General features: G+C 44.6%; 1 protein-coding gene across 1 annotated transcript in view; it reads right to left on the bottom strand.

Moving 5' to 3' along the window:
- The window catches only part of iqca1 (IQ motif containing with AAA domain 1), a 305,109-nt gene extending 287,773 nt beyond the window's left edge, over positions 1 to 17,336 (bottom strand). Inside the window, exon 1 of the mRNA XM_068034609.1 lies at positions 17,043 to 17,336. Within this exon, the coding sequence (XP_067890710.1) occupies positions 17,043 to 17,053 (11 nt within the window). The 5' untranslated portion in view covers positions 17,054 to 17,336. The remainder of the gene's footprint in view (positions 1 to 17,042) is intronic.
- Between the last annotated feature and the right edge of the window lie 672 nt (positions 17,337 to 18,008).

Genomic DNA, 18,008 nt, shown 5'->3' with positions numbered 1-18,008 from the left:
TTCGAAACTTACGTAACAGCTGTGGATGAGAAATTCTGCTAGTGTTGATGCGCGGGCGGCCCTTCTGCTTGAAGTGATGCAGCTTGTTTGGTTTGAGGCTAACCTTGCTGCACACCAGGGAGTGGTCGGTGTCGCAGTCCGCACTGTGGAATCTGCGTGTGATTTGAACGCTGTTTAAGAGATTTTAAGAGAGTGTTTGATAAAGTACCACATAAAAGGCTGATTAACAAAATTGAGGCTCATGGAATAGGAGGATCAGTGTCTCAGTTGGATAAAAAGCTGGCTTAACGATCGGTCGTGTAAATGGTTGTTTTTCAGACAGGAGGACAGAAAACAGTGTTGTTCCCTGAGGGTCAGTGCTAGGACCACTGCTTTTTTTTACTTTTAATGAATAACTTGGATCTTGGAATACAGAGTAGAGTTTCAAAATTTGACAATGATACCAAATTTGGAGGTGTGGCTAACAGTGAGGATAATACTGTCATGCTAGGCCCCCACCTGCCAAGAATGAGGCACATTAATTTTGTCATGAACATTGATTTTAAACTGTTACTGGAGTGAGGGGAGGACTTATTAAACAGATCAGCTGAGGCTGGAAAAGTCTTTTTGCATATTAGCAGGTGGTTTTTGGAAGGACAAAGCAGCCATTCCCTGATATTCAACACACAATGGACTTCTGATCGCCAGACATTGAAGGTGGGGGAGCTTGCATGCCAGGTTGACCGCTAAGATGGCCAAATACACAAACGGGCATGGTCAAACCAGCTAGTCACATGACTAACCTGCAGGGCAACCTGAGTTGTTTGAATTTGTACAAACAGTTTGTGCAGAAAGCTGTTTGCTCCTGGACTGAGAAGATCTCTCTCCTGTCTGCTCCCATCTTTTTCTTACAAGCCTCTGAATCCACTGAAGACACATGAACCCCAAGAGAAAAAAGTCTCCTACAGTGAACAAGGTTCAAGAAGAATACTGGGCCCCAATGAAAAGCAAGATCTACCTTCAATCAAGGACTCTACAGTGAGCTTGAAGAACCGTAACAACAACTCTTCAGATATTGCCTCAAACTTTTCCACTTTATTTTTCTTCTGCTCTTTTCTGTCTCTATTTGCATGTGTGTATTGCATATGCATGCTAGCGTGGGGCGCGGCGTGTATCCGTAGGCATAACCGAATTAGAGTTTAAGTTAAAGTTTAATAAATTTCAACTTTTCTTCTTTAAACCTAAGAAAGCTGTTTGTGGTGGTTTATTTTCCTTATAATTGGAAAGAAGTGAACAAAGATTCACCAAGGGCGAGCTAAAAACACGGTTTGTTTAAAATTAAACCCTGTTACAGTAAGACCAGGCAAAGGCTGAAAGGGAAACCTAGACCTCTTTATCACCTGGTCATAACAATACAAACCGCCTGCAACAGCACATAGATAGGCTAGCAGAACGGACAGACAACTGGCAGATGGGATTTAATATAGCCAAGTGTGAGGTGATGTATTTTGGCAGAAGGGATAGGTTGAGGCAATCTATACTTAACGGCGCACTTCTATGAAGAGTCTGCAGGAACAGAGGGACCTGGGGGTGCATGTGCATCAATCTTTGAAGGTGGCAGGACATATTAAGAATAGTTAGCAAAGCATATGGGATCTTGGACTTCATAAATAGAGGCACAGAGTACAAAAGCAGGGAAGTTATGTTGAACCTTTATAAAGCTCTGGTTAGGCCCCAACTGCAGTATTGCATCCAGTTCTGATCCCCGCACTTTAGGAAGTACATGAGGGTTCTTAAGAGAGTGCAGAGATTTACCAGAATGGTTCCAAGGATGAGGGATATTAGTTACAAGATTAGGTTGGAGAAGATGGGGATGTTCTCCTTGGAGCAAAGGATACTGAGGGGAGATTTAATCGAGGTGTACAAGATTAGGACAGGCTTAAATAAGTTAGAAAAGGAAAACCTGTTCCCATTAACAAGGACTAGGGATCACTGATTGAAGGTTTTGGGCAAGAGATGGAGGGGGAATGTAAGGAAAAACTTTTTTTACACAGCAAGTAGGAATGACCTGGAACTTGCTGCCCATGAGTGTGGTGGAAGTGGAAACAACTGCTGATTTCAAAAGAAAACTGGATGGGCACTTGAAGGAAATAAAATTGCAAGGCTACGGGGATTGATCTGACTGGATTGTTCCACGAAGAGCTGGCATGGACTCAATGAGCCAATTGGCTTCCTTCTATGCTGTAAATAACTCTATGACTCTAAACTTCCCTATTCACTTCATCAATTATGTTTTACAACAATTTAGGAATACTTTTACTACTGTCTCATAATGCGATTTTGCTGTTTTTTTTTATTTCCTCTTTCGGTCACCCTGCACCATTAACCACTCTCTAACTGAAAGGGCAGACAGGAGACCTACGTCCAAGCATCTGCCAGATTGCAGGAGGGGAATAAAAGGGGCCTGGACCACACACTCACCAACTGTTCTCCCTGTTTGTAGCTTCCACTCAATCTTTTCTCCTAATGACCACCTCCAGGCGCTTACCCATTGTCTCTCGAGATAAGGAGGCCAAAGAAGAATGACATTAAAAGCTTGAGAAACATCCCCATCTTCAATGATGGCAAAGCCCAACACATCAGTGCAAAAGGCAAGACTGAAGTGTTTGCAACCAGCTCAGCCGGAGGTGCCGAGTGGATGAAAGATCTCGGCCTCCTCCTTTGGTCCCCACTATCATAGAAGCCGGTCTTCAGCCAGTTTGAATCAACAAAGAGCTGAGCATACTTAGTACAGCAAAGGATATAGATCTTGACAGCGGGAGCACTGAGGACTTGTGCTCCAGAACTCCCCACTCCTCTAGCCAAGCTACAATATTGGCATCTAGCCAACAAAGTGGAAAATTGACGAGGTATGTCCTATCCACAAAAAGCAGCACAAATCTAATCCAGGCAATTACCCCCCATACTCCTTCCCATCCCTGCCATCAGCCTACTCTCAATCATTAGGACTGTGATGGAAGAGGTTGTTGACAGCGCTGTCAAGTGGCACTTACTCACAAATAACTTGTTCACTAATGGTCAGTTCTGTTTCCACCAGGACTATTCAGCTCCAGACATCATTACAGCCTTGGTCCAAACATGGATAAAAGAGGTAAGAGTGACAGCCCTTGATGTCAAGGCAACCTTTGACTGAGTGCTGTATCAAGGAGCCGTAGTAAAATTGAAGTCACTGGGAATTAGGGGGAAAACTTTCAACTAGATGGAATCATACCTAGCACAAAAGAAGATGGTTGTGTATTGTGTTTGTTGGAAGTGAATCATCTCTACACCAGGACATTGCTATAGGTGCTCCTCAGGGCATCTTCAGTTGCTTCATCAATGGCCTTCCTTCCAGCATAAAGTCAGAAGTGGGGATGTTCGCTGTTGACTGCACAATCTTCAGTTTCATTCACAACTCCTCAGATAATGAACATACAATCAGAAATAGAAGCAGTAGACCATAAGGCCTGTTGAGCCTGCTCTGCCATTCAATACGATCATGGCTGATCTTGGGCTTCAACTCAATTTTCCTGCCCGTTCCCCATATCCTGTTACCTATATCCCTTGATTTCCTGAGAGATCAAAAGTCTTAGCCTTAAATATATTCAATGATGGAGCATTCACAACCCTCTAGGGTAGAGAATTCCAAAGATTCACATCCCTTTGAGTGAAGCAATTTCGCCTCATCTTAGTGCTAAATGATCAGCCCCTTCTCCTGAAACTATACCCCCTTGTTCTAGATTCCAACATGCATCAAGACTTGCACAATATCCAGGCTCAGGCTGATAAGTAGCAAGTAGCATTCATGATGCACAAGTGCCAGGCAATGGCTTTCTCCCACAAGAGAGAATCTAACCACCTCCCCTTGGCATTATCATTCACGAATCCCCGATCAACAACATCCTGAGGGTCCCCAGTGACCAGATACTGTGCCACCTAAATACTGTGGCTACAAGAAGAAGTCAAACGCTTGGTATTCTGCAGTGAGTGACTCATTTCCTGACTCACCAAAGCCTTTCCACCATCTACAAGTCACAAGTCAGGAGTGTAACGGAATACTGTCCGCTGGCCTGGATGAATGCATATTCAACAACTCTCAAGAAGATTGACATCATCCAAGACTAAGCAGCCCGCTTGATTGACACCTCATCTACCATTTTAAACATTCACTCTTTCCACCACCAGCACAATGTGGCTGCAGTGTTGAATCCCTCCAATCATGTCTCTGGCCCTTGCGCAGTGCCTAAACGGAACTTATCAAAGTCACAAATGGCATCCTATACGTGACTGTGACTGTGGTAAACCATCCTTCCTCATCCTCTCGCCCTGTCTGCCGTCTTTAAAATGGTTGAGCATAACGCCATCCTCCAAAGCCTCTGCTTCAGCGTCTAGCTGTGAAAGACTGCACTCGGCTGGTTTCATTTTTATTTATCCAGCTGTAGCACAGAAACAGCTGCAATGGCTTCTCTTTTCGCTACCTCACTGTTACCTCTGGTGTCCCCCAAGTATCTATCCTAAGTCCCCTCCTTTTTCTCATCCACATTTATTTATTTATTTTTATTTTTTATTTTTAGAGATACAGCACTGAAACAGGCCCTTCAGCCCACCGAGTCTGCGCCGACCAACAACCACCCATTTATACTAACCCTACAATACTCCCATATTCCCTACCACCTATCTACACTAGGGGCAATTTACAATGGCCAATTTACCTATCACCTGCAAGTCTTTGGCTGTGGGAGGAAACCGGAGCACCCGGCGAAAACCCACGCGGGCACAGGGAGAACTTGCAAACTCCGCACAGGCAGTACCCAGAATCGAACCTGGGTCCCTGGAGCTGTGAGGGTGCGGTGATAACCACTGCGCCACTGTGCCGCCCCTTGGCGACATCATTCAAAAGCACAATGTCAGGATACACATGTATGCTGACGACACCCAGCTCTACCTCACCACCACCAATCTCAACCCCAGCTTGTCCAACACTGTCTGGATATGAAGAAATTTCGTTCAATTAAATATTGGGAATACCGAAGTCATTCTCTTTAGTCTCTCCACAAATTTCATTTCCTAGCCACCAACCCCATCCCTCTCCCTGGCAACTGTCTGAGGCTGAACCAGACTATTCACAACCTCGGTGTTGTATTGATCCTAAGATGAACTTCCAAACACATTTCCATACCATCAGTAAGACCTAGAGCATGGCTGCCCAACCCGAAACTGACAGGACCCTACGACATTTGTCGGGTTCGGGTCCGGTAGCTCTTTTGGGGTCGACATTCGGGCTCGGGTTGGGTCAGACACAGTCTAACACTCTAACAGCCTTGCGTTACAATTGTGTTAGCGAAACACTGGAAAGCGCAGATCTTTTGAAGTGTGCTTCCTACTCTGCTTGGTATTTCAACTTACTGTGTACTAATCAATAAACAGTTCTTGCGTACATTGAAGCAGAACTCAGCCCCAGTCTCATAATTATCCGGTCAGCCCTTTCTTGCCCTTTTCTGATTCGAGGGGTGTTGAAGGTTTTTGCCGTTTTAATCTTAATGAAATATTTAAAATGTAATCAGTTGCTGCACTGTTATGTAATAAGATGTTTTTAATGAGTTCTATTTTTCATTGACACAATTTTAATCTTTTTGTGTTTTGGTTTATCTCTTTGGTTTTCCTTCGGGCTTTGTATTCTTGGCGACAAAAGCAGTTTAACACCTTCAATCTGCATTAATAGGAACTTGGTCCTTTTCTTTAAGTGCAGTTTACAAATGAATTGACTGCATCCCATTAGGAGTCCGCAAGGCTTCTCGTGCCTGCCACTCAACATATCGGGCTGAATTTTATTGGGTGGCGGCACGCACGCATTCGCCAGCTGCCGCCGAGCCCTCGCAATATTAATCACGGGTGCTCATTAGAATCACGGCGCCGAGCCACCCTCCCCATATTACATGAGGAGAGGCGGGACATTCGGTGCAGTGAGGAACCCTTTGACAGCTGTGCAGCAGGTGCTGGGGCCCTATTTTAAGCACTCCAGCTCCTGCTTCCTGACAGCTATCAAAGAATACTTACCTGACTACTGAAGAGTGGGGCTGATGTCAATCTGGCAGCAAAGCAGAAAGTGCTACTGAAATCCAGCAGGTCAGGCAGCATCTGTGGAGAGAGAAGCAGAGTTAACTTGTCCAAGGTCACAGACCTGAAAGTTAACTCTGCTTCTCTCTCCACAGATGCTGCCTGACCTGCAGTTACCCCAGCACTTTCCGCTTTGCTGCCATATACTTACCCTGCTGTGTCCCAGTGTCCTGTGAAGCTGCGATCCTCTTCTCACACTCAAGTGTAACATTCCTTCTTGTAGGTGTTCTGCACCTGGGTGAATAATCTTAAATTTCCACATTCCAGAACGTGAGACTTAAATAGACCATAAAATGTATGACAGAAGTTTACAGAGAACACACTGACACAAATGGGAATGCACGGGTGTCACAGCAATGTAAATATGTCTTTCACAAAATGTTCCTCACAAACATGTGTCTCCTTTTCTCTGTGTGAATGATGTGTGCCAGCATATAGCACCAATGTCACATACCTTTGCACCGTTGGCCTTTCAGGAGAGCCAACATATGCAATATCATTGCCATGCCACCATTACTCATAAGCGTCTCCACGGATGCAGTGACATGGACATTGGCTCAGTCAGCTGCTGCCTCTAATAGTTTACACAGGGATGCTGCAGACATGGACTAGTGCATAGCAGGTGAGCGAGGGTGATGTGTGGCTTGCAGAGCTCTTGTCAGTTCCTGTGGAGCAGACAGCCTTTATCTGATAAGCCATTTCCGTACATCCCGAGCTCACTGCTAGCCCTGTGTGCAGAACCTGGGTGCCATCTGCCCTCCCTTGCGTCTTTCATGTTGTAGGTCCTCAGCGTCCTCATGGTCCGAGGAGGAATCCTGTTGATGTCTCTCCTCATCGTGCCAGGCCTGGCCCCTATTGGGTGCAAAGTTATGCAGAGCAGCAAAGAAAGGAGCTGGCCTTTTAGGCCCGTAGTACTTTGTATCTCTCCTCTGCAGCAGTGGTGGGGTCTCTCACTGGTGTCGGGAGCCATGTCTACAAAGGATAGCCCTTATCTCCAAGAAGCCACCCCTCTATCTGAGCCAGTTCAGTGAACAGCGATGGCAGCCGGGACTGACGCAAGACCCAGGTGTCATGGCAGCTGCCTGAGAAGCAGTCACAGATTCGCTGCAAGTAACTGTTGTGTTCACATACCAGCTTCACCTAGATTGAGAGGGCTCCTTTAATGGTGACGTCTGCAGGTAATAGCCTGGCAGTAGTGCTGATGGCCACATGAGTGCAGTCTATGAACCTTAACACCTATGGTTCTCTGGCAATGGTACCAGAACCAATGGCCTTCTGGGCCTGGCTTCGAGAATCCGTTCTGAAGCGGACATACTCACTGGCCCTCCAGTGCAGGGCATTGGTGACCTCCCCGATGCAGCAGTGCACTGCTGACTGTGTGACCCCACAAAGGTCTCTTTTGGGCCCCTGAAAGGCTGCAGAGGCATCAGGCATGAGACCCACTGCTACTGTGAGGAACAAAGGCATGGGATGCCCACCGGAGCCCATGGGTCATCCTTGAGCAGGGCACAGAGACATGTCACCACCCTCTCTAGATGAGCAATCTGCTCTGACACTGGTACTCCGACATCCGATAGCATGTCATGTGGGGTCTGTAGATGCACGGCAAATGTACTGGCGTGCTCCCCCTGGGGGCTGCTGCTCACGACCGGGGGCCTCTTCATGGATCGCACCTGCCTGTTGGTATTGCCTCTGGCACATGCGGATCCTCACATGCAGAGGATCACACAATGTAGGATGAGCCATACCTATTTCTATGTGATAAATAAAGTTGAACCCTGCATGTATATGAAGGTTCCTAACAGGGCAGGGAGTAGTGTTGACAGGTACATCAGCTGCTTTCCTGGATCAACTATGTGGCGTGCCATGGCATTGTCCATCTTGGCCAACACTCAGAGTGGCACAGCATGAACACATCAAGATCCTACCAGCTGAATCGATTGCCCCCACCATCCATAAAACCTTAATGCTCCTGCCCTTTCTGGCACCCTCCCCACACACAGGGTGCCTAGTGTGCCATTGTCCCCTCACAAACACAGAGAGTACACTGTTAAATGAGGGATGGTACATAGTACCTCCCCTTCAGGCCAGCACAGCTTTCCCACCAGTAATCTCAGACCCCCTCCCTTTCAGAATGCAGAGTTCAACCCCTGTGTAACCTCCCCGCCACTCCTCCCTTTAGGAATGCAGAGTTAGACTCCTGTGTATCCCCCCCTCCCTCCTCCCTTTCAGAATGCAGTTCGACCCCTGAATATCCCCCCTCCCGCCTCCCTTCCGTAATGCAGAGTGAGGCCCCTGAATAACACAACTGCCTTCGCTGGAAATAACTTCTGCCTCTGAAGACCCGCCGGCTTTTCAGATTGTGAACGGGACGGCACGGCACGTGACGGCCGCCCATTCAGCGAAAAATCCAGACATGTCAGTGTAGAGGCAGCGGGCTGCATAAGCAGCAAAGGTAAGTAATCATTATCATATGTTGATTGTGGTGCCGCCACCATGCAGCAGGGGGGCCCCACCGAGGTCCCCCCACCACTGGTAATATGCGGCGGGCCCTTCTCAATGTCGCGGGTCGAGGCAGGCCTCTCTCCGCAGCATTTTACCTACCCCAACCCCCGCCGTGACCCGTGGCGTCGAGGGGCCGATAAAATTCAGCCCATTTTATTGAATAAAGAATGTAAAGTAAAGGAGGCTTGTAAGGTAAGTTAAGAGATCTAAAGGGGAAAGACAACGAATTATGCTCTGAATTTGGAATATATTTAATGAATTAAGTGTCAGACCTGATAAATCGCTGCTTTTAGTTTAATGTGGCCTCAGTGTTTATGGATAATTAAGAGGCAGTTTTTCTATACAAAACTGGGCATTAGTACTTAATAGTTGATATATCATTTTGAATATATTTTAATTTCTTAATTCATGTGACACCGCTAAATACGAAGCAGTCTTAAATCCGTTAATATTTTTGTTTGTAAAATCTGATCTACCGTATTAAAGTATTAAATCAAGGAGAGACATTTCAAAGATTACTGGACTAGTAATCCAGAGGCCTGGACTCATGATCCAGTGACAGTTAGGACGTCAAAGCGGGAAACACTCTGCACTAATCTGCAGTGAGCGATTCCATCGCAGGTAGAGCACAACCTCTTTAATATAGGAATGTATATTTTATAATAATTAATCACTCAGGACCTTCCTGGTCTCTGCATCTCAGCTGTTCACTGGATAAACTTGCAGCAAGTATTTCAACCTGTAAAGCAGGAGTCTAGGTAACGTATAATGATATTTTCTGAGCCTTCGGGCAATGTTGTGTTTTTATTAAAGATACTGGTACATTGTGGGACAACCTGTCTGGGCACAATTCCATGGGTTTTTATTTAACTAGTGACCAAACAATCACTAACTTCTATGGTAACAATCTTCGGCTCACTACCTCCGGTATGTGGCTCCAATCTTAATGTACTTTTTAAACAATCTTTCAAGTCCAGTTACAGTTTTTGTTGCTTATCTGCACAAGCTTAAAAAGTGAAAAATGGAAGCTAGGTTAACTGCACATTCCGGTGGTCGGGTCGGGTTGGGCGTGGAAAAAATGAAAGGACTTGGGCCAGGTCGGGCTCAATCGGATGCGGTTCTGTCGGTTTCATTTGCATACCCGAGCAGGCCTTTACTAAGGCGACCTATATCCACCTCCGTAAAATCACCTGACTCCATCTCTGCCAACAGCTCATCAGCTCGTCAATGCCTTTTTTCCCTCCAGATTTCCCTCAGGACAAAGCAGTCCTAACTGGAGTTTCATCATCTACCCTTCATAAACTTGAGCTCTTTCAAACTCTCCTGTCCATACTCTAACTCACACCAAGTCATGTTCATCTATCACCCTTGTTCTCGCCCATCTACACTGACTCCGGTTAATCAACACCTCAGTTTTAAAATTCTCATCTTTGTTTTCAAATCTGTCCACAGTACCTATCTCTGTAGCTTCCTCCAGCCCCAGAACTCTCCAAAATGTCTGCACTCCTCCAATTCTGGCCTCTTGTGCATCCCCAGTTTTAAGTGTTTTACCATTGGTGGCTGTGCCTTGGCTCTGGCATTCTACTTCTTTTACTTCCTTCAAAAAACTGATTAAAACCCACCTCTTTGACCAAGCTTTTGGTCATCTTCTATAATATTTTCTTCTGTGGATTATGTCGAATTTTGTTTGACAACGCTCCTTGAGATATTATACTATGTTAAAGGCGCTATATATTTGCAAGTTGCTGTGCTCATTGCTGTTGCAGAGATAGTAGATGCAATGGATTTGGTTTTCCAGAACTCCCTAGGTTCTAGAAGGATCCGTGTGGAGGTAGCAAATGTAACCCCCATTGTTCAAGAAAGGAGGAAACAAGAACCATTAGCCAGTTAGCCTGACATCAGTAGTAGGACAAATGCTAGAATCTTTTATCAAGGATGTGGTAACAGGGCACATGATTAGGCAGAAGTAATACAGTATAGAAGGGAAATCGTGGTTGAAAAATATATTAGAGGTGTTTGAGGCTGTAAATGACAGGATCAATAGAGAGGAATCATTGGATGTAGTCTATATGGATTTGCAGAAGGCATTCAATAAGGTGTTATACAAGAGGTTGTTACAGGAGATTAGGTCTCATAGGATTAGGGCTAATATATTAGCATGGATTGAGGACTGGTTAACTGATAGGAAACAGAGTAGAAATAAATGTGTCATTTTCAGGATGGCTGGTTGTTGCAACTAGTGAATTGCTGCCAGAATCACTGCTTGAGCCACAGTTGTTTCCCCTGGCTGGTGAATCTAGAACAAGGGCATCAAAGTCTCAGGATACGTAGTTGGCTATTTAGGTCTGAAATGAGAAGAAATTTGTTCACTCAGAGTTGTGAATCTTTGGAATTCTCTACCCTAGAGGGCTGTGGATGTTCAGTTGTTGAGCATATTCAAGACTGAGATTATCAGGCAGGAAACCAAGGAATATGGAGATCGAGTGGGAAAGTGGAGTTGATGTAGAAGATCAGCCATGATCTTATTGAGTGGTGGAGCAGGCTTGAGGGACCAAATGGCCTACTCCTGCTCCTATTTCTTATCTCTTATAACCCACATCCAAATTCCTCAAATAATCTCCCATCACATGAAGCTTTATTGAGTCATAGAGTCGTACAGCATAGTAACAGGCCCTTCAGCCCACCATGTCCATGCCGACGATAGGCACTATCCTTGTGAATCTTTTCTGCGCCCTCTCTAGCTTAATCACATCTTTCCTGTAGTGCAGCAACCAGAACTGCACAAAGTACTCCAAATGCGGCCTAACCAACGTTATGTACAACTGTAACACGACGTCCCAACTCTTGTACTCAATGCCTCGGCCGATGAAGGCAAGCATGCCATACGCCTTCTTCTCCACACAGTCTACCTATGTTATACTCCATTATTTCTAGTGCACATAACAACAATAAATGGGCTGGCTCATTGTTCACCCTATAGCCTTCTGTAGCAGAATACTTTGTGGAGAGAATAATGCTTCAGTTTATAGGGGCTGTGCCTGGCTCTGAGAGTCATTTTTGGGCTTTGTATGAGAAATAAAAGCATATCTAGCATGGGCTTCAATCATAACATTTACATTGCATGTTAAAATGTAAGTGACCTCATTTAGGTGATTTCCCATCAGGAATATATCGGGCATAGTGTGTAGTTGTGAAGCCAAATAGCTTTACAGAGATTTTAAAAAGGAATAACTCGCCTATTACAGATATAGAAATAAGAACCTTAGGCCACCAGTACTGACATTTGAATGCTACTCAGATAAGACTTTAACTCCTGATAGCTAACATCAACACTAGGCATGCAGGTTTGACCTAAAAAGGAATATTCCAGAAGATGGCTCATAAAATCTTTTTATGTGACTTTCAATGCAGTACCAGGCAAGAAAAGTGCAAAAAGGAGGGTTGACTAGGAGGGTATTAAATCAACATAATATACTGTTTTCTGGAAGTGTTCAGCTTAGTACTGAAGTTGTGGAGTGTAATTCATTATGCAACATTCCCACATTGGCCCACACCATTTTTGAATAGCTTAGCACTCTGAAAGTGAACAGGGTAATGTTTACAAATCATCCCGCTATGCAAAGCAGCCATTTGTGACTGAAGAAAAAAAATCATAGGCACAACTGTGTGCTCTCTGTGACAAAATAGCCCACTCACACCCTTTGGACACAAATGATGGCGTTCATAGAATTTTAACTCATCATAAACTAATGCCTTCCAAAGAATAAAGGAAAGAAGACTGTAAAAAAAATTAAAGGCAAAGTATAATAAAGGTGCACAAGACATACTCTGACAGTTTAAACAATTCAGACATGTACTAACATATTTAGTCCATGCTTGTAAATAACAACGCATTTGAAAGAAACTTCTCATTTTACTGTGAATTTCTCTGTAGACACCAGGGGACTCGATGGTGATGGTAATGAAACACTGAACAACAGTTTTATATTTACAAAGTATACATCAGGATGGCAGTTCTGCAGACCTATTATTAGTTGCTTTGCAACCACAACCTTGATCATGTATACTTGTGTAAACACTAGGTAAACAGAGGCACTTTGTTGTGCAGCAGTGTTTAATAATGTAAAGAAACATAAAGTGGGATAGCCATCATGCAGGGAATTTGATAAACTACAGATGGTAAAAGTGATTGATGTTTTGCCACTAGTCTTGACAGCACTGCTTTGGAAGAGATAAATGAATGAATGAACGAATGTGAATGAATGAATGAACGAATGTGAATGAATGAATGAGCTTTAAATGCCTTATAATGTTCTGATGTGCTACGGATGTTAACTCGCTGGGGGCTTTCTTGTAGTTCAGCAGTGCAATGCACTTAGCGGCTATGACAGGTTCCAGCTCTTCAAAGTGAGATTGAAACCAGTCTGCATTCCACTTCACGCGTTTGCCATAGGTGGTCATAGCTGACTCATAGATGGCGTCTCTGATGTGGGCCCACTTGGTCTCTGCATCCCCTGTGGGAGTGTTTTGAAGGGCTTTTTCAAGTGAATTTAGAAATTTGTGTAACAGCTGTGGATAAGAAATTCTGCTCGTGTTGATGCGCGGGTGGCCCTTCTGCTTGGACTGATACAGCAACAGCCAGAAGCACTGCACAAAGAACAGCCAGGCACTGCGCAAATGACTACTGGCAACACCTATGCAGTCATATTCAGCTGGCCTCAGACACCGGAAACATCAGAGGAATGTATGATGGCATGAAGAGAGCTTTTGGGCCAACCATCAAGAAGATCGCCCCCCTCAAATCTAAATCAGGGGACACAATCACTGACCAACGCAAGCAAATGGACCGCTGGGTTGAGCACTACCTAGAACTGTACTCCAGGGAGAATGTTGTCACTGAGACTGCCCTCAATGCAGCCCAGCCTCTACCAGTCATGGATGAGCTGGATGAACAGCCAACAAAATCGGAATTCAGTAATGCCATTGATTCTCTAGCCAGCAGAAAAGCCCCTGGGAAGGATGGCATTACCCCTGAAATAATTAAGAGTGCTAAGCCTGCTATACTCTCAGCACTCTATGAACTGTTTTGCCTGTACTGGGATGAGGGAGCAGTACCACAGAACATGCGCGATGCCAATATCATCACCCTCTATAAAAACAAAGGTGACCGCGGTGACTGCAACAACGACCGTGGAATCTCCCTGTTCAGCATAGTGGGGAAAGTCTTTGCTCGAGTCGCTTTAAACAGGCTCCAGAAGCTGGCCGAGCGTGTCTACCCTGAGGCACAGTGTGGCTTTCGAACAGAGAGATCGACCATTGACATGTTGTTCTCCCTTCGTCAGCTACAGGAGAAATGCCACGAACAATAGATGTCCCTCTACGTTGCTTTCATTGATATCACCAAAGCCTTTGACCTCGTCAGCAGACGTGGTCTCTTCAGACTACTAGAAAAGATAGGATATCCACCAAAGCTACTAAGTATCATCACTTCATTCCATGACAATATGAAAGGCACAATTCAGCATAGCAGCGCCTCATCAGAGCCCTTTCCTATCCTCAGTGGCGTGAAACAGGGCTGTGTTCTCGCACCTGCACTGTTAGGGATTTTCTTCTCCCTGCTGCTCTCTCATACGTTCAAGTCTTCAGAAGAAGGAATTTTCCTCCACGCAAGATCAGGTGGCAGGTTGTTCAACCTTGCCCGTCTAAGAGCGAAGACCAAAGTATGGAAAGTCCTCATCAGGGAACTCCTCTTTGCTGACGATGCTGCATTAACAACTCACACTGAAGAGTGTCTGCAGAATCTCATCGACAGGTTTGCGGCTGCCTGCAACGAATTTGGCCTAACCATCAGCCTCAAGAAAATGAACATCATGGGACAGGACGTCAGTAATGCTCCATCCATCAATATCGGCGACCACGCTCTGGAAGTGGTTCAAGAGTTCACCTACCTAGGCTCAACTATCACCAGTAACCTGTCTCTCGATGCAGAAATCAACAAGCGCATGGGAAAGGCTTCCACTGCTATGTCCAGACTGGCCAAGAGAGTGTGGGAAAATGGCGCACTGACACGGAACACTAAAGTCCAAGTGTATCAAGCCTGTGTCCTCAGTACCTTGCTCTATGGCAGCGAGGCCTGGACAACGTATGTCAGCCGAGAGCGACATCTCAATTCATTCCATCTTCGCTGCCTCCGGAGAATCCTTGGCATCAGGTGGCAGGACCATATCTCCAACACAGAAGTCCTCAAGGCAGCCAACATCCCCAGCTTATACACACTACTGAGTCAGCGGCGCTTGAGATGGCTTGGCCATGTGAGCCGCATAGAAGATGGCAGGATCCCCAAGGACACATTGTACAGCAAGCTCGCCACTGGTATCAGACCCACCGGTCGTCCATGTCTCCGCTTTAAAGACGTCTGAAAACGCGACATGAAGTCCTGTGACATGATCACAAGTCGTGGGAGTTAGTTGCCAGCGATCGCCAGAGCTGGCGGGCAGCCATAAAGGCGGGGCTAAAGTGTGGTGAGTTGAAGAGACTTAGCAGTTGGCAGGAAAAAAGACAGAAGCGCAAGGGGAGAGCCAACTGCGAAACAGCCCTGACAACCAATTTTATCTGCAGCACCTGTGGAAGAGTCTGTCACTCTAGTATTGGCCTTTATAGCCACTCCAGGCGCTGCTCCACGAACCACTGACCACCTGCAGGCGTTTACCCATTGTCTCCCGAGACAAGGAAGCCAAAGAAGAGGAAGAATGTTCTTATTAAAACTGCACTTTGAATCTACAACCTTCACTTTGAATATATAAATTTCATTAAGCCTCAGTATACAAAAAGAATAATACAGTCTTCAGTGTGTTACAACATACTTACATATCAAGGTTCTGATGATTTCGGCCTCATGCTCATTTTAATTCCAAGATAAGTTACTATTTGGGATTAATGTATTTTGTAAGTATAATATATAGAAACCTTATCGCCCTTCTTCTGGTAAAGTTCAATACATGTACTGTACAAGTATAAAAGTCTTGGCAACTTATTTGACAACAGGATGGATTACAGCATAGCTCAATATAGTTCTCATCACACAAGCGCTCTTTCAGCCAGTGAATTAATGGATAGTCATTAAAGGAGGAATCTCTGCTCAGATTAATTGTGGACCTGTCACCACCTCAACTGAGATCACTTAGACAGAACACAAACTCAACAAGGTCCTTTCCATGAATGTACTGAATGAACGATGTAGAACCTAAATGATTTCTTCTTATTTTCTCTCTTCTCCCTCCCCAACCTTCTCCCCATCTCTTCTGAAGATGGTGATCCTTGCTGCTGCAGAGTGCAGTGGACCCTACCAATGGTTACCTTGTTCAAAAAGCCCATTCTCATTTGTAATCCTGGACAGTGAGTATCAGAAGGCTATTTAATCATTGGAGTACAACACAAGTAAACCCAAACCTGTCCTCACGCTACTTCCACATTCTTACTTTCCAATAGATCTCACATTCAAGTGACCAAAAGTGAATGAAGTTTTTCCCCTTCTCTAATGCTACCCCAGCTGAGATCAGCTTGGGACATGCACACTGTATGCAACTCAGTTCCGCATTGTTTACATACTTACCATTTATGTTTTTTTATCAATAGGACTGTCATAGTAGTCAGTAGTGTCCCAAAATGATTCAACAAGCAGCAATACCGTAGTGCAAACTTGATGGGCAGCAATATTCAAATTTATTACTGACTAATACATGGAATATAACAACCTCTATATATTATAAAGTACTTTTACTGTTTTTAGAAGGTTTTCCCCAAAATTTGAAAAGTTCACAGAAATACAGCAGTTGTATATACTGCAACACTAAAGAGGGATGAGGCGTTTTTTACTAATCTTAGGTGATTCTGCTTTCACTTTGAATGATCAGTTAGAATGCATTGCAGGACAGAAGGAAAAGAAAAACTATTGAGTCGTAATGCTAAATTAGGAGAGCCATTGTGCACTATTCAATTGTATCTTCAAGTCACGGATAATTACATTTTGCAACTCCCATTACAAAGTACTTCCATTCCACGACATATTCTAAGCAATTTTGTGATCTAACTGGTTACTTGCAATGCAATTTTGTTCCAATAATAAAAGTGCAATCACCCTTTCCTGATAGTCCGTGTCCAAAAGGAACTTAACAATAATACCATAATGCAATAATTGAATGTGCTACAATTGTTATCACCCTGCAGCATTGCTTTAGTCTTAATTCAGTCACTATGTTCAAATATTTCTGATGAAGTCTATACATAGTTAGCAATTCAGCATATTCAGTTGAAATGTTCAATTTCCCTGGTTTCCTCTCCCCATATATTGTGATGCATCGTCAATATATTTAAGCAAACTCTTGAAGTGACTCCTTGCTTACCTGTTTGACATGACTGCTGTAGGGTTTTTTTTATAACTTCCTGGATTCTCCTTTGACTGGCGGAAGACGTAGGTTTTACAATCTTGCTAGTCTCATTGACACCATCCTTAACCCAATACCAGATTCAGTAACTTGCACAACGTTCCAGCTGGATTTTCAGTATACAGGGTCCTTCGTAATTTTCTTGACTTATCTGTGTGAAATAAATCTGTGCGTGTGTGCTGATTGTGCTGTAACTTTGTTTCTCGTCGTGTCTGGCAGTTTCAGAGCTTAATGTCTCACTTTCTCTCCAACTCCAGGGCAACCAGGACGCTAGAGCATGCGCGGTGTGGCTCCTGGCAGCTCCCTGGTGAGGCGCATGTGCACTATTCGCTGCTGGCCAAGCGTTGCCTTGGTAGTTAGGGCCGGGTCCGGGTCCGAGTCCGAGTCAGGGCCCAGTAATTTAACTATACTTTAAAGGAGTTCGAAAGATCATTTTTGTGGTTGCAGGTATATGAACAATGGTAGTTTTATTTATTGCTTAAAAGTTCCCTTTCGAAGTTTGCCACAGAAATCCCAAAACTGCGGGATTGCCCGGGATGGATGGGGCTGAGGGGCAATTTCAAGGTCGTCTGCTAATCCGTGAAAAAAAAATGCAGTTCTTCATGTGCAATTCTATGCATTTTTCAGGCCAAGCTCTGGAATTCCCTTCCAAAACATCTCTGCCTCTCTTTCCTCCTCCTTAAAATCTACCCCTTTTACCAAGCTTTTGGTTATCTGCCATGATAGCTATTCATGTGCTTCAGTGCCAAATCTTGTTTGATAATGCTTCTGTGAAGCATCTTGGAAAATTTTACTATGTTAAAGGCACTATATAACCACAAGTTGCTGTTGTTATATCAATGACTTCGATGAGGGGATCAAGTGTGAAATGTCCTAGTTTGCTGACGATATAAAACTAGGTGGGAAAGTAGTCTGTGAGGAGAA

The sequence above is a fragment of the Heterodontus francisci genome, chromosome 7, assembly GCF_036365525.1.
Source record: "Heterodontus francisci isolate sHetFra1 chromosome 7, sHetFra1.hap1, whole genome shotgun sequence".
NCBI lineage: Eukaryota > Metazoa > Chordata > Chondrichthyes > Heterodontiformes > Heterodontidae > Heterodontus > Heterodontus francisci.
The sequence above is the reverse complement of the archived record's forward strand: the minus strand, read 5'-3'. Positions and strand labels throughout refer to the sequence as shown.